General features: G+C 48.2%; 7 protein-coding genes across 7 annotated transcripts; 3 read left to right on the forward strand and 4 right to left on the reverse strand.

Moving 5' to 3' along the window:
• Positions 1-381: 381 nt before the first annotated feature.
• Positions 382-1605, reverse strand: F4817DRAFT_343434 (uncharacterized protein). The gene is made up of 5 exons (XM_049304029.1): positions 1539-1605; positions 1381-1483; positions 1130-1315; positions 765-1076; positions 382-706 (listed from the first exon to the last, which is right to left on the reverse strand). Exons 3-5 carry the CDS (start codon positions 1313-1315, stop codon positions 650-652), a joined length of 555 nt encoding a protein of 184 aa, XP_049157205.1. The 5' UTR covers positions 1381-1483; positions 1539-1605; the 3' UTR covers positions 382-649.
• Positions 1606-1705: 100 nt separating this feature from the next.
• On the forward strand, positions 1706-7690 carry F4817DRAFT_174090 (SNF2 family N-terminal domain-containing protein). The gene has a single exon (XM_049298244.1). The coding sequence runs from the start codon at positions 1936-1938 to the stop codon at positions 7195-7197; it is 5262 nt and encodes a 1753-aa protein (XP_049157206.1). The 5' UTR covers positions 1706-1935; the 3' UTR covers positions 7198-7690.
• Position 7691: 1 nt separating this feature from the next.
• F4817DRAFT_174099 (uncharacterized protein) lies at positions 7692-9624 on the forward strand. Its single transcript, XM_049298245.1, has 2 exons — positions 7692-8310; positions 8474-9624. Exons 1-2 carry the CDS (start codon positions 8097-8099, stop codon positions 9544-9546), a joined length of 1287 nt encoding a protein of 428 aa, XP_049157207.1. The 5' UTR covers positions 7692-8096; the 3' UTR covers positions 9547-9624.
• Positions 9625-11197: 1573 nt separating this feature from the next.
• F4817DRAFT_174140 (uncharacterized protein) lies at positions 11198-13015 on the reverse strand. Its single transcript, XM_049298246.1, has one exon. The coding sequence runs from the start codon at positions 12448-12450 to the stop codon at positions 11500-11502; it is 951 nt and encodes a 316-aa protein (XP_049157208.1). The 5' UTR covers positions 12451-13015; the 3' UTR covers positions 11198-11499.
• A 1731-nt stretch (positions 13016-14746) lies between these two features.
• Positions 14747-15245, forward strand: F4817DRAFT_174175 (uncharacterized protein). The gene has a single exon (XM_049298247.1). The coding sequence runs from the start codon at positions 14851-14853 to the stop codon at positions 15154-15156; it is 306 nt and encodes a 101-aa protein (XP_049157209.1). The 5' UTR covers positions 14747-14850; the 3' UTR covers positions 15157-15245.
• Positions 15246-15634: 389 nt separating this feature from the next.
• F4817DRAFT_174189 (DUF1000-domain-containing protein) lies at positions 15635-17201 on the reverse strand. The gene is made up of 3 exons (XM_049298248.1): positions 16832-17201; positions 16153-16727; positions 15635-16094 (listed from the first exon to the last, which is right to left on the reverse strand). The coding sequence occupies exons 1-3, from the start codon at positions 16908-16910 to the stop codon at positions 15741-15743; spliced, it is 1008 nt and encodes a 335-aa protein (XP_049157210.1). The 5' UTR covers positions 16911-17201; the 3' UTR covers positions 15635-15740.
• A 56-nt stretch (positions 17202-17257) lies between these two features.
• F4817DRAFT_343448 (DnaJ-domain-containing protein) lies at positions 17258-18652 on the reverse strand. The gene is made up of 3 exons (XM_049304030.1): positions 18396-18652; positions 18263-18323; positions 17258-18205 (listed from the first exon to the last, which is right to left on the reverse strand). Exons 1-3 carry the CDS (start codon positions 18421-18423, stop codon positions 17563-17565), a joined length of 732 nt encoding a protein of 243 aa, XP_049157211.1. The 5' UTR covers positions 18424-18652; the 3' UTR covers positions 17258-17562.
• Positions 18653-18740: the final 88 nt, after the last annotated feature.

Here is an 18740-nt window from a genome sequence, read left to right on the forward strand (position 1 = left end):
ATTTAAATATGTTACAGTTATAGTTACAGCTATAAAATTATTATTTAAATATACTATTACATATAAACGCGTATAACTTATAATTATTTAAATATATAAAATAATATTTGCAACTTCTTTATTTAATTATTATACCTTTTTAAACCGTAAAAAAACTATTTGTTAAAAAAAACCATTTATACGTATATAAACTATTTAAATAATTAACCAAATATATACCATTTAAACAAATACCAATTGAAATATTAAAACATCTAGGTATTCAAATAATATCAAAGCTTTAAATAGTAGATCTACGGTTTGGTCCTTACTTATTATAAAAGTACGGTATTTAGGCCTCATGTCCTGACGCTAATGTACAGTGCAATGGATAGCACCTTGCATATTGAACATATTGAACATATTGAACATATTGAACATATTGAACATATTGAACATATAGTCTAATAATCAACTCGATACTGAAGACATGAATTGCTAGAGCTTGCAGTAGCTATAGCGTGCAAATCGGGAAAATTGAGACAATTGTCTATAGGATGACCAGCCTCGACGAACTTGCATGCTCATCTAGTAGTCCCTCTGTCAAGATGATCTGGGTCATGTTTAGTATCTCCGGGCAAAACTGCCCTAATATATGTACAAAACATCTTTATTCTTCTTTTGCCTCTTCAATCTGATACGGTTCTGGGTCGCCAGGAGCTCTTGCCTATAAATATTGTCAATATCATAGCCATATTTACTAACTCAATCAACTATTAACTTACCCTCAAAGCACCAGGACCGCCTAGTTCTCGTTCGAGACCACCTTCAAATTCCCGAGGGAAAGACGGCTTGTCAGGATATACCCTACCCACCATCCAACATACTCCGACGAAGGTAGCGATAAATGCGCCAATTTGCAGTAGTCCTTTTCCAGGGGAGACCCATGTGTACTCGTACGTAGAGAATATGCCGAGAATGTCATGATCCTCATGGACCGGCTCCCCATAGTTTCGTCGGTCTTGCTTATCCCACCAATCCCCGTACGGATCGCGAAACTGTCGCTTAATGGGCGGGGGGTTAATATAGCCACCATTCTGTATGCGTCAGTTATGAGAACATGACTGATTGATTCCCAAAGCTAACTGACCATGTCCGGATCTTCGGCATCTGTGAGTTCTGACCTATCTGGGTACTTCTCCTCGATGACTCCGGGGTCATTGAGTGACTTTGGAAGGAATGTACGTTGTTGGATGATGGGTAATCTTCGCGATGCTAGCGATGCCAGCGATGCCGACCGGAGAGCCGAAGCCCTTACAATTCGCTGAGGAAGCATCTGGAGAGCATAATGTTAGCTATTTATGAATAATGAGACAGTCGCCGAGGCCAATTGCAACATACTGTAAGGATTATCGGCTCGATACCTCGATAGTATCGAATTGTGTCTTGCTTAGGGTACTTTGTCGCTGGTGTATTTGAGAAGCTTGAAGCTTGAAGGTGACCACTGACGATGTAGGCTTAGTAATAATATTACCTTAGGTACCTAGGTAGGTACCTACATGTAGTCTTAGCGCTAGAGGCGATGTACCTATACATGTACATACATATGCATGTATACATGTACTGTACGTACGTAGAAGATGGGGGAATTACCTCCTACGCACGGATCATATTTCTTTCCTCTTACGTTGGGGAACTTTGACCAAGCTGGGTTATTCCTGTCCAAGGCAAGGCGGAGACCCGACGAAATTTTTGAATCATCATCAAACCGCTGATAAATACCAATTTCTGATACAAAATTCATCACAGTTATTGTTCTAATGCTCTGTGCACGCTTATACTTCGTCATGATAATCTCCCGTTAATTCTCTATCTCTCGACGTAATTTGTATCCCATCCAATGTCCATTTCGTCGAGACCCGCGTCTTCTTTCTCTCCTTACACCCCTGGACAGCTATGACGGCTACCGCGTCGCCCGAGTCTGCGCCTTCATACGACACCACAAATCCCACAAACTTAAACGGTACAAACGACCAAACCTCCCAACTAATTTCTGATAATTCTACCGCCCTTTTAGATAGCCCATCTCTCCCCGACATAAAATTAGAAAAAAACACTAGAGACCAATTGTCCCTAACAAAGGCCGAGGCAAATGGCACCCACGCGGATAAAGCAGTTGTCGAAACCCCCATTAAGAATGATGATGTTGACGAGAGACCTTCTAAACGCCGCCGACTACGTGATACAACACCCCAAAGCGCATCCCGTCGACCGAAACCCGAATCTCCTCCATGGAAGAGGATAGAGGCTGATGGGCCCACCACTTTCACCGAAAATGGCAAACGCAGGTCTGGACGCACCAACCAAATACCCTTAGAGCTGCAACCACCAAGTAACAAGAGGATGACCCGAGGTGCTCTCCACAGCCACCAACCCCCTACTCCAGTCAAAGACAAACGTGCTGTAACTAGTAACCAAGTAAATGGTTCACATAAGCACGCGCCAACGGGCAAGAGTGCTCCATCCAAAGCTTCTACTTCTAGTGCCAAGCCGAACACAAGAAAATCTCTGACCAACGGCTCCAAACCTTCGCCAAAAACTCGAAGACACTCCCCTTCTCCGCCTCTCCAGACGACACCGCCGAGGCGATCTGCTCGGACACGACGTAGCTCTAGAACTCTCCGAGACGTTGTCGACACTCCCGATGGCAGCTCCAATTATCCCGCTGATGAAAGCCCTAACTTGCGCCCAACAAAAATCCGGCTACGTTTAAAGGGTCCCAGCATCCCTACTGTTCATCCAGCTCAAGTCAACGTTTTCCCGGGACAGACCATCGCACGTGCCAAAATAGCGTCTGATTTCTGCGACTTTGTACGCCGTGCGCCGGCTGTAGATGTCAAGGATGGCGGCTGGCTCGACCTTGTCGACGAAGGAGACCCTTACACGCAAGAGGCGGCTGAGAAAGATGCCGATGTTATCATTCGAATCGAGGCTGAAACGGAGCCTGGTGGACTACTTAGCGAGGAGCGTTCTACGTTGTTTGTCCCGGAACCTGTCGAAGAACCTCCACGACAGTGGGCACACATGGATCATCTTGTCAAGCAAATGGCCAATTTTCGAAAGCTAATGCTAATGGAACAGCAAAGACACAGAGCTACGGCAAAGCGATTAGCTGAAGCCTGCCGGGACGAGTGGATACGTCGACAGCCTAAGACGACAGAGCAAATCGAAGCCGAGGCTAAGGCGGCGTGGATCAATCGCTACAGAGCTGTTACTAAGGCTGTCTCTGGGACATGGGAGAATGTTAAAGCCGAGGTCAATCGACGCCGCCTAGAAGAATGGGAAGCTGCGGAACAAAAACGAGTTAAAGCTGCCTTGAATGAAGCTGTCAGCATGTCAGAACTCAAGTTGCAGGCTCGTCGAGCGCATTTTGACTCAGAACTTCTATCTGACGAAGATGAGGAAGAGCTAGAAGGGTCAGACGATGAGGCCGACGGCGAGGATAATGAACTAGGTTCTGACGAGGGGCTATCGGAAGAAGCATCAGACGAAGACGAGGACGAAAATGAGGACAATATGTCTTCTTCCGATGATGATGACGACGACGACGACGCAAAGTCGAACGGTTCGAATGAAGGCCTCACGCAAGACCAATTAAGACAGAAATACGCGAATGTCCCGGATTTGGCACCAGATGACCAAGGCGAGACTACGGATGAGTCTGTTGACATGGACGATGATTTAGGGTCAAGTGACGGGGATATAGACAGCAGTGAAGAGGATGGCGAATCGGAGGAAGACGACGAAGATTCTGGGGCTGACGAGGGTCCTTCTGGGTTACTGGGCCTTCTCTTTGGTAAATCTGAGCTACAGAAGATAAAGCAGGAGGCAGTAACAGACGAATTGCCATCTCAACGTGATGTTGAAATGGCAGACGCCCCTGAGTCAGTACCTGTTAACGGGACGATTGCCCCCGATGATGTTACATTCGAAAAGGACGCGAAGGATGACGCAGTACCAGAAGGCGCAGATGTGCAAGATAAGACCTCGGTGGCATTAATGAAGGGAAAGGAGCATGTCATTGAGGGCACTACTCTTAGCCAGGATCAGGTGTCAGCGAATCCACCTAGTACTGCGGTTACGGCTGCACCACCAGAAAACCCATGCGAAGCTAACAATCCTAATGTTCCTACTATAGTGCCGGAACCATTGCAGGCACAAGATGTCGAAATGGAAATCATTGAAGCTGTTCAGCAGGTCAATGAAGACTCTAATGAGAATACATTGTCTGCAGCAGTGAAGCCGAGTGTGGGAGCGGTACCAAGCGTCGAAGCCGCAAATACGTCGTCAGATCAGCCACAAGTGACTTCGGATACAGACGCAATCACAAATCCTCCCAGCCGTGATCGAAGCCAGTCACCCCGGACGTCTGATACCAAACCTTCAGAAGTCGACACGGCATCTTCCGTCGTTAAGTCAGGTGCGAGTAGATCAAGTTCGCCCCAGTATCAGGTACCGAGGACAGATGTCCCGTTTTTGCTCCGAGGAACGTTGCGTGAATATCAGCATTATGGTTTGGATTGGCTTGCTGGTCTCTATAGAAATCAAACTAATGGTATTCTTGCGGACGAGATGGGTCTTGGGAAGACTATTCAAACCATCGCCCTCTTAGCTCATCTAGCCTGTTACCATGAAGTATGGGGTCCGCATCTGGTCATTGTCCCGACAAGTGTTATGTTGAATTGGGAAATGGAATTCAAGAAGTGGTGTCCTGGATTTAAAGTCTTATCCTACTATGGTAGTATTGATGAGCGTAAGCGAAAACGCCAAGGGTGGAAGACGGATGACATGTGGAATGTGTGCATCACGTCCTACCAAATCGTTCTACAAGATCAGCAAGTCTTCAAGCGCAGACAATGGCATTATATGATTCTTGACGAGGCTCACAACATCAAAAATTTCAAGTCTAAACGCTGGCAAACGCTCCTCACATTTAATACTCGAGCACGGCTCTTGCTCACAGGCACGCCGCTGCAGAACAATTTAACCGAGTTGTGGTCGCTACTGTTTTTCTTGATGCCGTCCGAGAACGGGGTCGGCGGGTTTGCAGATTTAGCAGAGTTCCAAGACTGGTTTCATAAGCCAGAGTCCCAGATCTTGGAAAGTGGCCGAGAACAGATGGACGATGAGGCTCGTGCAATCATTGCCAAGCTGCACAAGGTGCTCAGACCTTATCTTCTACGGCGTCTAAAAGCAGACGTCGAGAAACAAATGCCAGCCAAATACGAGCACGTCGAATTCTGTCGGCTATCGCGCAGACAGCGAGAATTGTACGATGGATTTCTATCCCGTACGGACACCAGAGAAGCCCTTTCTTCGGGCAACTATATCTCGGTTATCAACTGTCTCATGCAACTACGTAAAGTTTGTAACCATCCAGATCTATTCGTGGAACGTCCAATCATGACATCTTTCCGACAACGTAGGTCAGTCCTAGCCGGTTACGAGGCGACTGGGAGCCTTATTCGAGGAAAATTACTCGAAGAAAAGCCTATGAATGTCATCAGCAAGAGTTTCCTCAATCTCATTCCAGCCCACCACGAGGGTTTATCAAGATCAGTGTGCGATCGAGTTTATCAACTTAGCGCCCATCGCCCATTGATGGACCTCCGCGAAGCTCAGAAGGCGCGAGCCCAGGCTGCTTACACAAATCTAGATCCTGCTAGTGTAGAGTCCAATATTGTGTACCTAGAGAGCGCGGCGCGATGGGGTCGTTTCGAGGAATTACAACACTGCGTCTACCTAAACGCACTCAGGCGACAACAACGTCCAATATATGGTAAACAACTTACGGACTTCCTGACTCTTGGTATCAGCATACGACCGCACAAGCCTCGTCCAAAAGTCCCACGGAAGATCATGAGTTGGTTTGAAGAGGATTCACTTGTTTTACGATCAATGGTACCTACGCTCGATCAGCGTGCTGCATCCATGAAGACCATTATCTCTAAGTTTGCTTGTGTCACGCCAGCTGTCGTTACTCGGGATTTTGACCGGTTCGTACTCGGCTCCAGCGGCGTGGAGATGTTCGATGAGACAAATCTCAAGTTGTCAGCTCCAGTACGACATTCGCCGTTCATGCAGAAAGAAGCACCGCTTGATCCATGGCACGAAGCCCGTATGAGGCTCAGCATCCAGTTCCCTGACAAGAGGCTTCTACAGTATGATTGCGGAAAATTGCAGGCTCTCGACCGTCTCTTACGCAAGTTGCAATCTGGTGGCCACCGTGCCTTAATCTTTACGCAGATGACAAAAGTGCTCGATATTCTTGAACAGTTCCTCAATATTCATGGGCACAAATATCTGCGACTTGATGGTGCTACGAAAGTAGAGCAACGGCAAATTTTAACAGATCGCTTCAACCACGACCCGCGGATTCTCTGCTTCATCTTATCTACACGATCGGGTGGTCTTGGCATTAACTTGACTGGAGCCGATACTGTTATTTTCTATGATCAAGACTGGAACCCTGCGATGGACAAGCAATGCCAAGACCGATGTCATCGCATCGGTCAGACGAGGGATGTGCATATCTATCGGCTCGTAAGTGAGCACACCATCGAGGCGAATATTCTTCGCAAAGCAAGCCAGAAGCAAATGCTCGACGATATCGTAATCCAGGAGGGTGGCTTTACTACCGACTACTTCAATAAGCTCTCGGTGCGTGACGTTATTGGCGGCACCCCGGACGAGACTGATGTAGTCGGCGACGCAATGGACCGCGTTCTCGGCGGTGTAGAGAACAGCGACCAACGCACAGTCGGCCGAGTTCTCGAGCAGGCTGAAGACCGCGAAGACGTAGATGCCGCTCACGTGGCGGAGAAAGAGATACAGGAAGACGAAGCCGACTTTGCTGAAAAACCGGTGACTGGAAGCGCATCTGGCTCTTCAAGTACTAGGCTGGGCACTCCCATAACCCGAGATGGATCACTTACACCGGGCATCGGAAAGTCAAATCTTGGGCTATACTCCGAGTCCGCAGATGCAGATGACCCAATCGAAGAGATTGAGACTAATGCTTGGGGAGAGACAATTCACAGCATCGACGAGTACATGCTTGCTATAATGGGCAAACAGCTAGAAGGTACAGCGTTGGAGCTCCCCAAGGATAAGAAGAAGAGCAAGAGTAAAAAGGGCAAAGATACTCGCAAGCGTTGATGTCACCCACACGAGCTACAATTCACTCCTCGTAGCGCCAAACCGCGATAAGAGGACAACTTGGGCAATTGAGCTGGATATTACGGAGCCTAATGTCAGCTATAGCAGATCAATTTGGCAACACGCAAAGGCGTCGGTTATAGAGACAATAAAGGAGGCGATGAGCACTGGAAAATAGTCACGGAGACAGGTTTTATACGTTGCATATATTGGTGTTTTTGCACGGGGTGAACAAGGGTTAGGCGGCATATTGTAGGACTTTGCATCGCGTTGGTATGATAGGCTTATTACGTGTTGGAGTTGGGGATGTCATGAAAAAGAGCAATTAGAACCTTGTATCTGTACGAACCAGGGGTCACTAGTAGATAATAACGAGACGAAAAAACGAGAGATGACCGCTCTAGCGGAATTCACCACTTCAGCAAACATAATTAATGGTAGCCTTTGTATAGCTAAGGAGTGATATGACTGGCAACGCTAGAGAATACATAGGTAGATGACGACGCCGGCAAACCATGGCCGCTACTCTGTAGAAGAGCCGATATATTTCCCCGCGTAGGATCCACCAAGGAGAACCGACGAACCGTTCGATTTATCTAGCTAGTAGCGGGTAGTCCCGAGGACCTGATTATTCTTTTTGTTTATAATCGACAGCTAGAGATATTTTATGATGTTCCTATAGATGTAATATCAGAATAATCTAGTGAATAAAGGGGGATTGTAAAGTCAAAACGGAGAGGCGACCAAGCATATATGACAAAAGTTATTGCAAGGACTCAGCTCGGCACCAATAACTCCCCTCGTGGTAGGTGAACGACAAAATCAACGGCACCTATAAATACAGTCCAGATCACTCAAAGTTCTACACCAAGGAGTTACTGTTGACCAACGTATTGAAGATGGCGTCCCAGGCGACGCAAGACGCTCAGCATGAAAGCTTCCGGCACTATCTACCAGACCTAAACACTCCGCGGTTCCAGGCTATCGCGGAGAATGACGCATACGGCCATGCGCAGGAACTGCTGGAGCATCACCGGCCGCCATGGCTGTATGGGCTTTACGTGCACTGGCGGAAGTTGTTCGAGGAGCCATTCAAAGGTGTGACTAGCGATGGTATGTATTTCCTGTTACTTTCCATCTTGGTCTCCCTGAATATCTCTAATTAAGAGTGAGGGAAACGAGTTAGACATTTTGTAGGCGTTGAAAAAGGGGGTAAATGAGTATAACCTAATAAGTTGGCAGGATGTAATATACCTATAAGACTAACAACCACCAGGCACCGTCCAACCCAACCTCTTCCAGCTCCGCGACGAAGGCGTGCCTATCAGCGCCATCGCCGCCAACGCCAACGCCATAATCTCGCAGCTGAGCCCCGAGCAGACCGCTCGCACGCTCCTGCACATCGACTCGCCCGAGTGGCGATCATGGTCAAACCCCGAGTTCCTCGTCAGCGACAAGGGGATTCGTCTCGACGAAATCACCCCTTCGCTGCGCGAATCCGTCTTCGCTCTTCTAAAGACTACTCTCAGCCCCGAGGGCTACGAAAAGGCGCGCGCGGCTATGCGCATCAATCATTTCCTAGGAGAGTTAGTTAACGCGCCGAAGGTCATGAACGAGCACAGCTACAACTTCGTGTTGTTCGGGGTGTCGGCGACCGATCGGCCTTGGGGCTTCTCGTTCTACGGACATCATTTGTGTCTTAGCGTGTTCTTGTATAAGACGCAGATCGTAGTGTCCCCGTGGTTCACGGGCGCGGAGCCTAATATTATTGATGACGGGCCGTTTAAAGGCACGCGCATATTGCATGAAGAGGAGCGGCTGGGTTTGGAATTAATGCAGAGTTTGGGCCCGGAGGATAAGCGCCGGGCTACGGTGTACGAGCTCATGAAGGATCCGAAAATGCCGCGCGGTCGCTGGAACCACGACGACCAGCGACATCTGTGCGGCGCGTATCGCGATAATCGCGTGGTGCCGTACGAGGGGATAATAGTGGGAACACTATCGTCGGCTCAGCAGGACCTCGTGCGCGGGATCTTGTTTCAGTACCTGCTCTATCTGCCGTCTCGATCCCGCGAACTGAAGATACGGGATTGCGTAGAGCACTTCGGCGAGACGTACTTCTCGTGGATCGGGGGGTCCGGCGACGCGGACCCGTTCTACTACCGCATCCAGAGCCCCATTATACTAATCGAGTTTGACCACCACTCGGGCGTATTCTTGAATAATGCCGTGCCGGCCAAGTTTCATATTCATACCTTGTTGCGGACGCCGAATGCGGGGGACTATGGATTTGCGCTGAGGAACCAGATTGGGCCGGCTGTGGAGCAGGATTATGTTTGGGAAGAATAGTCCCTGTTGATTTTTGTTGTTGTTGTTGTTATGTATATGTGTGACTTTGTGTATATGTTGCCGCCGATTCGAGACATGGAGTTGGATGTGGAAAAGGGGGTTGGTTGGTTGGTCATACCGTATGCGCTTCACTTCAACATGCATACCTACACGAAACTATAGTATAAAAGGCGTTGTAGTACCGAAGCCTATTTGAAGAAATATATATATAAGAATTCCATAGTTGCTCCTTTTCAGCTGATTCGGTTTAGATATAGCAGCAATAGCTAACTCCATTGGAAGTCTCTTGAGTCTGAGACATCGCAGTTTAACATACAGTAAGACACAAGCTAGAGCCTGTGAAGTAGCATACATATTTCCGCTATCCAATTTTGAATATGCGAACGCTATACTAAATTTGACCTTTCTCTCATAGTAGATAACTTCTATGTGTTAACTCGCATTCCCATTATGTAAATTTCACATAACATACCTCTCAACCTAGGTAGCTTATAAGAACTTAACAAACCCATTTCCAATAGTTATTGTCTTTATATGGGGTATATGTTCATGTAAGGTAATATCAAGCTCCTCTCTACGTTAGGTACCTGTCTTTAGCCTTCTAACTAACCCTGACTGATCCGTCTTAACACGACATATCATATCATCAGACGAACCTGTTTATATCACATAAAGTAGACGCACTCCCTCGCCCCACCGAACAACACACAGACCCCCCTAGTAGATAATTCAAAACATCCCACACTCACACATACATACCTAGGTACTATACAGATCAATGCAGCAGCCGCGCCCAAGTCACCAATATATATATTACACGAAACGCAAAGTCAGGAAACCCAAGATCATATTATAAGTATATCCATAGGCACACCACGCAACACCACACCTTACCTCACACCACTCCTCACTCCTCACTCCTCACTCCCAACCCCAACGCACCTACATACATACATACATACATACATACATACATACATACATACATACATACATACACAAAAAGGAGGGGCTCAACGCAGCCCAGCCCAACCCACTCGACGCCCCCCGTTTCCACGGGAGCACGCAGTGCATACATGCCTACATGCCTACATGCCTACGTGCGTGCATAGTCCACCCAAACCGCACCCTACGCAGTTTTGGCCAGCTAGCTGGTTGCTTACCTATATTGCACTATATTAGTATATACGCAGCATGCAAGCCAGTGGATAAAACCCTCTACCGCAGCCGCGCCGGTATCGAACCCGGGTCGGCCACGGAGCCGTATCACGGGCGCAGCAGAACAGCGGGCTTTGCCTGCCTTAGGTACTCGTGTGCTCGGGAGCGGAGCACATACCTACCTACCTAGGTACCTACCTACCTACCTAGGTAGAGTGGACTTGACTTGACTTTGTGTAGCCTGACCGACTTATTAAAAGCCATGTCGAGCACTGCGTACTGCGTACTGCGTCGACCATAATCATCATGCTGGGTCTTTTATGATTTGCCTTGCTTTACCTCGCTTATTTGTCTGTGATTAGGAGTAAGTGGCTTGCAGGATCCGTTCTTCTCTAGGATAAATCTATGTATCTACCACTACTGTTTGAAAACGGGGATCTTGTCTTGGTGGATCGGCGGGGCCTTTAAAATAATTGTAATGCATTTCCTCAATTACCATTATGCATATGCGGGCCCAAGTTCTATCTACTCTTTCCTGCCGGGTGATAAAAAAAGGGTGAATGCATCTAGATTTTGGTGTCTATGCTACATTTGCTATCTGCTTCGTTACTCTGAAATGTAAAAGCAGCAGCATCGTATTGCAGAAAATGTATAATCCTGTCTAATTCGAACAATGCATGATGCCATGCCCGTATTGGCAAGTCTCCAAAAGACAACGATGTAGTCTATACACATATACAAGGTAGGTAGCCAACCTAAAAGCGCCGCGCTCCGTATGCTCCCATTGTAATCCTTTCAATAAAAACCCTCGTTGCGAACTCCGGTGTAAATCCAAGTTAAAGTGGCCGTCTCCAAGCCCGGCACCTTTAGCGATGGCCCCAGGGTCTCGTCCTCCGCAAATTTCTTCAGCCAGCTCTCGAACGTGCCCTTCAAGTCGTGTACCTGGTATCCGCGCGGCTGCGGATCGTGGACGCACTGCTTCGAATGCCTCGGTAAGGGAGACTGTTGCACCTTTTCTGCCTCAGTTCTGTCGTCCTCCGGGTCGTACCTGACGAGCCTACTCTGGTACGGCCGGCGCAGCCAGTAGTTGTCGAGGTTGAAGTTAACGTTAAAGTTGAAATGGTACGATTCGTACAAATCGTAATGGCGCCAGGGTAGGCTGCGCGGGCGATCGGGGCCGCAGCACTTGAGCCGGAGCCCAAACGCCGAACGCTGGTAAACGACAAGGATGATAGTCTCAAGCTGGCGAAACTTGGATACGTACTCGAGAAACCGGGCCATGTTTCGCTTCGTTTGGACGCTGCGATGAAACATTCGTAGGTGCAACCCGGTGTGTAAGCCCCATGATGTACCGAGAGCCAACCTGGTAGCGCTTCGACGAATAGGCTCAATCTGGCTTAGGAGGCGAATCACCTTTAGCAGTCTCTTCACCTGTAAGTAAGAGTCAAGTAGGATGATGTCTCGACAGAGATCTAGGTGCTTGACTGTTCCGGAAAATGCGATGGGCTTGTAGCGACGCAAAACCGCTTGCCGGGCATCGCGGCAGACTCGTGCTATAGAGGGCGGCGGCTCGTTACGGACGTCAGCAAACATCAAACGGCCCGAAGGCGTGGTTTGAGATTGCGCTGATGACGGAGAATCGAGGACCTCGAAGACTCTCGGCTCGGGGAGAGCATACCCCCATATCATATCCCGTAATTCCAACGGCAATTTTCCGAATTGCGGGAAGCTGAGTTCGGAAGCCATCGTGAGTCGTCGCGCTGGTGTTTGTTTTACTAACGGCCGGGCTGCATAGAATGTCCAAGTTCTAAAATTTGGGATTTTCCGCGCCAAACTTCTAAATAACAAGTCCTACCGCTTACTCTTGAGTCGGTCCGATGCCGTAGAAATGTATGTAGAAGTCGATACGAAGGTGGCTAACTGGCAGAAGCCAATGCAAACTTCTGCCAGCCACAGCCTCGAAGCGCTCTCAGCTGTTTGATCTATCAGCAGCGATTCCCGAGGCTTCCTCTTCAGCCCCAAGATCCTTTGACCAAATTAAATACCTCGCCGGGTACCCTATATCGGGTTTCGTAAGCCTTTACGAGGAGTGATGGACGATCCACGTCGCCGTGTAAGTTGGCCACAGATAGATTGTCAAAACCGATGTGGGGAGGCCTCAAGTAATAAGCCACGACTTTAATTACTACGCCGCGCTTCTCTTTAACTCTGCCACCGAATCCAATGTAAAAACCCAATGACGTTTTCTGACGCCGATGTGAGAGAGAGAGAGAGAGGAGTAAAGCGGAAAGATCCAAGAGGAAGAAAAAGGAACAGATTTATTCACAGGGTTAACCAAGAAGGAGCCGAACCAACATATGATGTAAGATGTTTATGAGATTTTAAGAGTCAACTAAGGTCACTGGCGGAATATGTACCTAGAAATGCGTAGGATGCTTGATCACATGGGTCGGCGTCTCCAGAATATTAGAGACAGCGGGAGCCGCTAAGGGAAAGGGGTGGCTTGCAAAGCTTTTTGCTTCTTTACTCAGATGGAAAAAGGTTGGGGGCAGAGCAAATAGTTTAAAAGCCAGTCATGCGGGTATGGGACGGACTTGTGAGCAAAGACCAAGGGCGATGAGCTAACACTCGTCTAAGAGGACGCTCGAGCGGCGGAAACCTTCCAGAAAGAGACATGGGGGTGATGGCACAATACGGACAATACCTACATACAAATCAGCTACGAGTCGGGGGGGCGCTGACGTACAACCAACGTAGCGAGGCAGGTCCTGAAAAGGGAAGCTGAAGCGTGCTGGAGAATCCTATGAAATGGGCCGGGTTAATAAGACTACTACGATAGCCACGAGTTTTGAGACGATAGATAGAGAGCAGAAGCTTACATGCGTTGGCCGGTAGACGAATAGGGAGTCGAGACATGCGACGGTCGGAACTGGTCTATAAATGGAACAATTAAGTTGTATATTAATGCTGTATACCACGTTAGACAGTTATCCCAACGCTGGTTCGCCATTCTTCGTGCTACACTGGAACCCTGCCGCTGTGGCACACGTGCAGATATCACGCAGCAGACTATCATATCCAAGACGGAGGCTAGAGCAGCTGACGTCGGCCTAGGGGGAACATAAGGGGGGTTTGTTAGCGCTGCTACTGTGTGTGCGGCTTCTGACGACTTAATAAAGCCCCGTGCTGGTGGGATATAGTCTGCTGCGTGACGTTGCATGAGGAGGAGGAGGAGGGGGGGGGAATTGGGGGTTCAACGACGAGAATATATGACAAAGATGCGCCAGATAGGTAGAATCAGGGCTGTAGACGAGGCTTGCCAATGGGTCGAAATGCCATTAGCTACAGCTATTAGCTAGCAGCCCCCAAAGCCTGAAACCCTTTCCCGGTGAAAGAGTACACAGCACATAGAGAGTACCTCTGTATTTGTCTCGATACAGGTAGATAGCCTACAGGTATCCGTAATTTACTCCCAGGACGAACAGGACGAACAGGATGAACATGCACACGTATGCCCCTCCCACTTCCAAGTTTCCTACCTACTTGACGGGGGCTGCGGGGGATACGCCGTTAGACGGGATGAGCGATAGTAAAAAACGACCTGGGATGTTAAGTAGGTACCTATGGAAGGGATCCAAGTGGACGGGTATATTAAACAGCATGATCGTTCCGGGGCTAGCTGTTCCAAGGGTCCTTGGGTCCTTTAGATAGACAAGACTGAAGAGCGTCTAGATTCCTGAGACGGGGAAAACGACTAACATTTGTATTGTAGTAATTCGTTGGAGAAAGGTGGATTAACTTGATCCTTCTGTTCGTTTTTAAAGTCTCAAGTCTCAAGAACATTGAATTGAACCCGCTTTCAATTTGATGCGCAATGCGACGGGAGGTGGAGCAAATCTCTAGGTTAAAAGCTGGTGGAAGTAATGAAACCTCGGAATAATTAATAAAGTTCCCTTGAACAACATTTATCGGATTTATCGGATGAATTTAATAATAAGATATTGTAAAAGTGCTAGTTGTATGTATATCCGAATATCTACCGCCTCGGTTGTCGCTCTAGCGCGAGAACCGACAGCCAGCTGACACCTGCAGCTCAAGCTCGCAGCTGGTGACGACGCTAGCAGAGCAAATCAAAACTCGAGCGCGATGCGACAAAATTTTATTTCCTTTTCTTCTTTTTTTCTTCTTCGTGCGGCTGGCATGACACAACACTCCCCGTGTTGCTCGAATCCCTTCTTCCTTCAGTGGAATATACCCCCATGGATATATAGCGTCAGTCATGCCACAGAGAAATTAAAATTGCAAGCCGGCGACTTCACTTCTGAAGTCGGTTCGAACCTGAAGCCTTTGGTCGCTTCTTCGAACCGCAGTGAAGATGCTGGACATTATAAAAATAAAAAAACAAGACTTTTAGCCTACCTAACTCAGCTTACGAGAGAGGCTAGTTGGTAAAATTTTCTGCCATTAGATGAGGATGATGTCTTGATAGACATTGTTGCAATCTTGAGGGAATACTTTTCTTCCCGGAGGATTTAACCCTTCACTTTGCTTACTCAAGGCAGTACCCGACGCTGTGGCGTGGTTCTTAAGTATCATTTTAACGTGTAAAATTTATCACTGATAATTGTAATGAGGAAGAATATGCGAATCCGTGAAGGTGGTGATGAGGTCAGAACTAAACTTGACAACCAACTAGATTTGCAGATCAATGGAATCCAATCAAGGCCAATGCAAGGAGTAGACAGACTGGTTGGTTCCCGCCATGGTTCAGTGGTGACACCAAATAGATGGACAGACACGTATGCCAATCATGGACCTTGTTAGCGTTTTCTGTGGCTGTAGACGAGAATGGAAAGTCATAATGAGCATTCCGGTTATTGATTGATTGATACCATCTATCTATATAGATGCGGTCTCAAAAGCATTCCGACTCTATTCATCGCCTTCCATTCGCTGCCCACATTCGCCATAAGTAATCGTGACCGCGATTGGTGCTCGCCTACCCACCCATTCTTTTTTTTTCTTTCTTTCGCACTCTATTCACCTTGCTCGTCGCCGATCTTCTCGAGTTTCCCCATTTCCCTTTTCTCGCCAGACTCGCCAATAAATCTTATTCGGTCCAATCGGACCTTTTCGCTATCACCATTGCCGTCCACAACAAAGATAACGAGGCTAGTAATGTTTTGAAACCGGACAAATCGTAGTCCCAAACTCGCGGTACCGTTAGAGTTCCAGTCGCTCTCGCTAATCTCGATGGTCTGAGTCGGGTCGATATCATCAGCTTCGTCAAACCCCAGATTGTGTGGTCGATTCGTGAAGAGCTTAAGAGTCTTGGGCCTCATCGGTACGTCGTCGTCATCCTCATCATCGGTGGGCGGTAGAGAAGTGATCTAGAGAGGTATGTTAGCTTGATACTTAAGCTATATGTAGTGGAACAGGCTTATGTACCTGTATCGTGTGGAGCTTGACAGCAGAGTTGAATGGCGTGTAGAGAAGCAGCTGCTCATCCGTGTCGCTTTCTACCCAGTCCTTTTCACTGTCCGCGACCTTGTCCTTGGATAACGCCGAAGGTTTGTTTTTATTGAAGAGAGTTCGAACAGAGAAGTGGCTTTCATCGGCGTTTAGCAGTTCTAGTCCTCGTACGTCGATGGCGTCTGAGATGTCCGTGTAACCTCGGGGTAGATCAGCTCCCCTCCAAGCGATACCTCCCGAGCCACCACTACCACTACCACTACCACTACCCTCACCCTGGGTAGCATGCTCGATGTTGTGACTTAAATTCTCAACGATGGTCTGGAGCTCCTTCGGATTGGCGCCTTTAACCCTCTCAGCAACGGAACCATCGCGGAACACTATAAAGGTAGGCAGATGCGTGACGCGGTATTCGGCTGCGACTGCCTTGGCTCCCTCGGCTTCCGTGTTGACCTTGACGAACGTCGCAACTTTTGGGCGTGAAAGAGATTTCGATAACTGGTCGTAGAAGGGTGCAATTTGCTTACACGGCCCGCACCAGTTCGCGTAGACTGCGCGCCGAAATAATTTGTCAGCTCCGCGTCGTAACGATGATGGCGACGGCGGGGCAAGTTGGTGGTGGTGGTGAATAAGGCTTGGGGGGAAGCTAACTTACAGTCTGCCACCACAATACGCGAGCTCTTTAGGAGCCCGTTGAACTGCTCAACCGACGTGATCTCTATGGGCTTGGCCATTTTGACTGTAAGGCGAAGATGATGTAGGAGTTATTAAGTACCTCTTAGCCTATCAGTTAAAGAGTAAATAGGTAGAAGGCCCAAAGTTTGAAGATGGTGCTGGGACGGCAAGACGGGCGATGGTAGTGGGGGAGAGGAACAACAATCCCTGCCAGGTACGAGGGGGAGAAACGTCCAGAAATGGAATAGCGTCATCTAACTTTTGCGTAACCTTTCTCACCCGCGACTGCCTATTAAGACCCTTGATACTAAATGCATAGCTTCGATAAGAAGATAAACATCAGGTGTAGGACACGATAATGCACTCTAGATAAATATACATGCATGTACAAGACGTGCAGTTCAGGTAGTTTCAACATAATTGTATTACACGGTATCTGATGATTTCTTTAATAAAATAGAACGAGGTAATTCCATCATGTCTGTAACATATAAGATCATAACCTATACTTTCTTTATACCAGTAGGAATAACAGTTCATTACTAGACCTCTATCCGCCTGCCTTTAAAACAAGCACACCCAAACTCCACGCATGATCCCTAGGTAGTAAAAGAATGCAGTCAAACCAAACTACGTAGTCCTCGTATGCCCACGCCTTGAAAGCAGCAGAAACGCAACGCACCATAAGCCAAAGTCATATATCTACTCTCGTCAAATCCCCACGGCGTGACTAAACACCCTCGTAGCAAGCTGAGCCAGCATTCTAGCCCGATCATCCTGCGGCAATTCCTGGAAAACAGCATAAACACTCTTGCCCTTCGCATCCCTCACGGCACCCAACCTATTCCCCGCCACTGCGCCCGCAACCGCCCCCGGCATATTCGCCAATATAAAGCCCAGCACGCTACCGCTGGCCGCGCCCAGTATGCTCCAGAACTTGGATGTCGGCCTATTGGTATCCTGGTCCGCGAGCCCCTCCTCGCGCAGCATCTCCTCGAACACAGCTCCAAACTGCGCGTCTTCAGTCTGTTGCCGCGCCTCTCGAGCATGAGGTTGCGAGTTGGTGTTTCCGCCTGTGAAGAAGTTCCACGCCCATGAGTATGCGCTCTGTGCTGCTCCTGTCCCTCCTCCTCCAGTCTCAGGCGGCACTGATTCCTCTGGGTCGTCTGCCTCCTCGTACGTGTAAGTGCTGCGCCCACCGCCGAACCGTCTGCGCTGGGCGTCGTACTCACGTCGCCGTGTGGTGTCTGAGAGCGTGTAGTAGGCGTCATTTACGAGCTGAAACTTGCGTGTTCGGACCGGGCGTTCAGGCGAGTTCGAGGGAACTCTGTCCGGGTGGGTTTTGAGGGCTGCTCTGGCCGTGGGGAGCTTCTGTTAGCAAAATGATAAACTACATATAGTACGTACTCACCGCTTATAGGCATCGCGAATCTGCTGCGTAGTGGAACTTTCGGAGATCTCGAGGATCTTGTCTGTGGTTTATCCTTTGTAAGTGGGGTTGACGTCGTAAGAGATGAGAGGAGATTAGGTAGCTAGTGACGTACAGTAGTTAGGAGGCGCTCTGTCAGTCATTTTGAGTATTTCAAGTCAATGTTAGTAAAAGTATTGATTTTGGTAGTTAGTTAGAGAGGTAAACTTCGACAGATATGACAGATATTCCGAAGCTAAGAGGCCAGGTCATGGTCTCTTGAATCAGGCTTGTTAGGCGGTGTTGGGTACTCAAGTCTCAAGATAACAAGTGCATCCAATAAGGGACGTCATAGATGTGGCTGCAAACCTACCTCCTAAAGGCGACTTTCCGAAACGGGCAATCATTAAAAGTTCTAAAGTTCTAGCCACCGTAGCATTGTGGCTTGATATTTCCTCTTGAATTCTCCACATGGTGAGTT

Source organism: Daldinia loculata, assembly GCF_022478755.1.
Source record: "Daldinia loculata strain CBS 113971 unplaced genomic scaffold F4817scaffold_39, whole genome shotgun sequence".
Classification (NCBI taxonomy): domain Eukaryota; kingdom Fungi; phylum Ascomycota; class Sordariomycetes; order Xylariales; family Hypoxylaceae; genus Daldinia; species Daldinia loculata.

What these genes read in the sequence shown, in the direction of transcription:
- F4817DRAFT_174099 (XM_049298245.1), top strand. Translation starts at nt 8,097, where the DNA reads ATGGCGTCCCAGGCGACGCAAGACGCTCAGCATGAAAGCTTCCGGCAC. An exon ending in CAAAGGTGTGACTAGCGATG is followed by an intron (nt 8,311 to 8,473) that starts GTATGTATTTCC and finishes AACAACCACCAG; the next exon opens with GCACCGTCCAACCCAACCTC.
- F4817DRAFT_343448 (XM_049304030.1), bottom strand. Translation starts at nt 18,423, where the DNA reads ATGACTGACAGAGCGCCTCCTAACTACT. An exon ending in CAGAGCGCCTCCTAACTACT is followed by an intron (nt 18,324 to 18,395) that starts GTACGTCACTAG and finishes GATAAACCACAG; the next exon opens with ACAAGATCCTCGAGATCTCC. An exon ending in ATTCGCGATGCCTATAAGCG is followed by an intron (nt 18,206 to 18,262) that starts GTGAGTACGTAC and finishes CCCCACGGCCAG; the next exon opens with AGCAGCCCTCAAAACCCACC.
- F4817DRAFT_343434 (XM_049304029.1), bottom strand. Translation starts at nt 1,315, where the DNA reads ATGCTTCCTCAGCGAATTGTAAGGGCTTCGGCTCTCCGGTCGGCATCG. An exon ending in ATGCCGAAGATCCGGACATG is followed by an intron (nt 1,077 to 1,129) that starts GTCAGTTAGCTT and finishes TGACGCATACAG; the next exon opens with AATGGTGGCTATATTAACCC. An exon ending in GCGGTCCTGGTGCTTTGAGG is followed by an intron (nt 707 to 764) that starts GTAAGTTAATAG and finishes CAATATTTATAG; the next exon opens with GCAAGAGCTCCTGGCGACCC.
- F4817DRAFT_174140 (XM_049298246.1), bottom strand. Translation starts at nt 12,450, where the DNA reads ATGGCTTCCGAACTCAGCTTCCCGCAATTCGGAAAATTGCCGTTGGAA.
- F4817DRAFT_174175 (XM_049298247.1), top strand. Translation starts at nt 14,851, where the DNA reads ATGCGACAAAATTTTATTTCCTTTTCTTCTTTTTTTCTTCTTCGTGCG.
- F4817DRAFT_174189 (XM_049298248.1), bottom strand. Translation starts at nt 16,910, where the DNA reads ATGGCCAAGCCCATAGAGATCACGTCGGTTGAGCAGTTCAACGGGCTC. An exon ending in GCGTATTGTGGTGGCAGACT is followed by an intron (nt 16,728 to 16,831) that starts GTAAGTTAGCTT and finishes TTCGGCGCGCAG; the next exon opens with TCTACGCGAACTGGTGCGGG. An exon ending in TCAAGCTCCACACGATACAG is followed by an intron (nt 16,095 to 16,152) that starts GTACATAAGCCT and finishes ATACCTCTCTAG; the next exon opens with ATCACTTCTCTACCGCCCAC.
- F4817DRAFT_174090 (XM_049298244.1), top strand. Translation starts at nt 1,936, where the DNA reads ATGACGGCTACCGCGTCGCCCGAGTCTGCGCCTTCATACGACACCACA.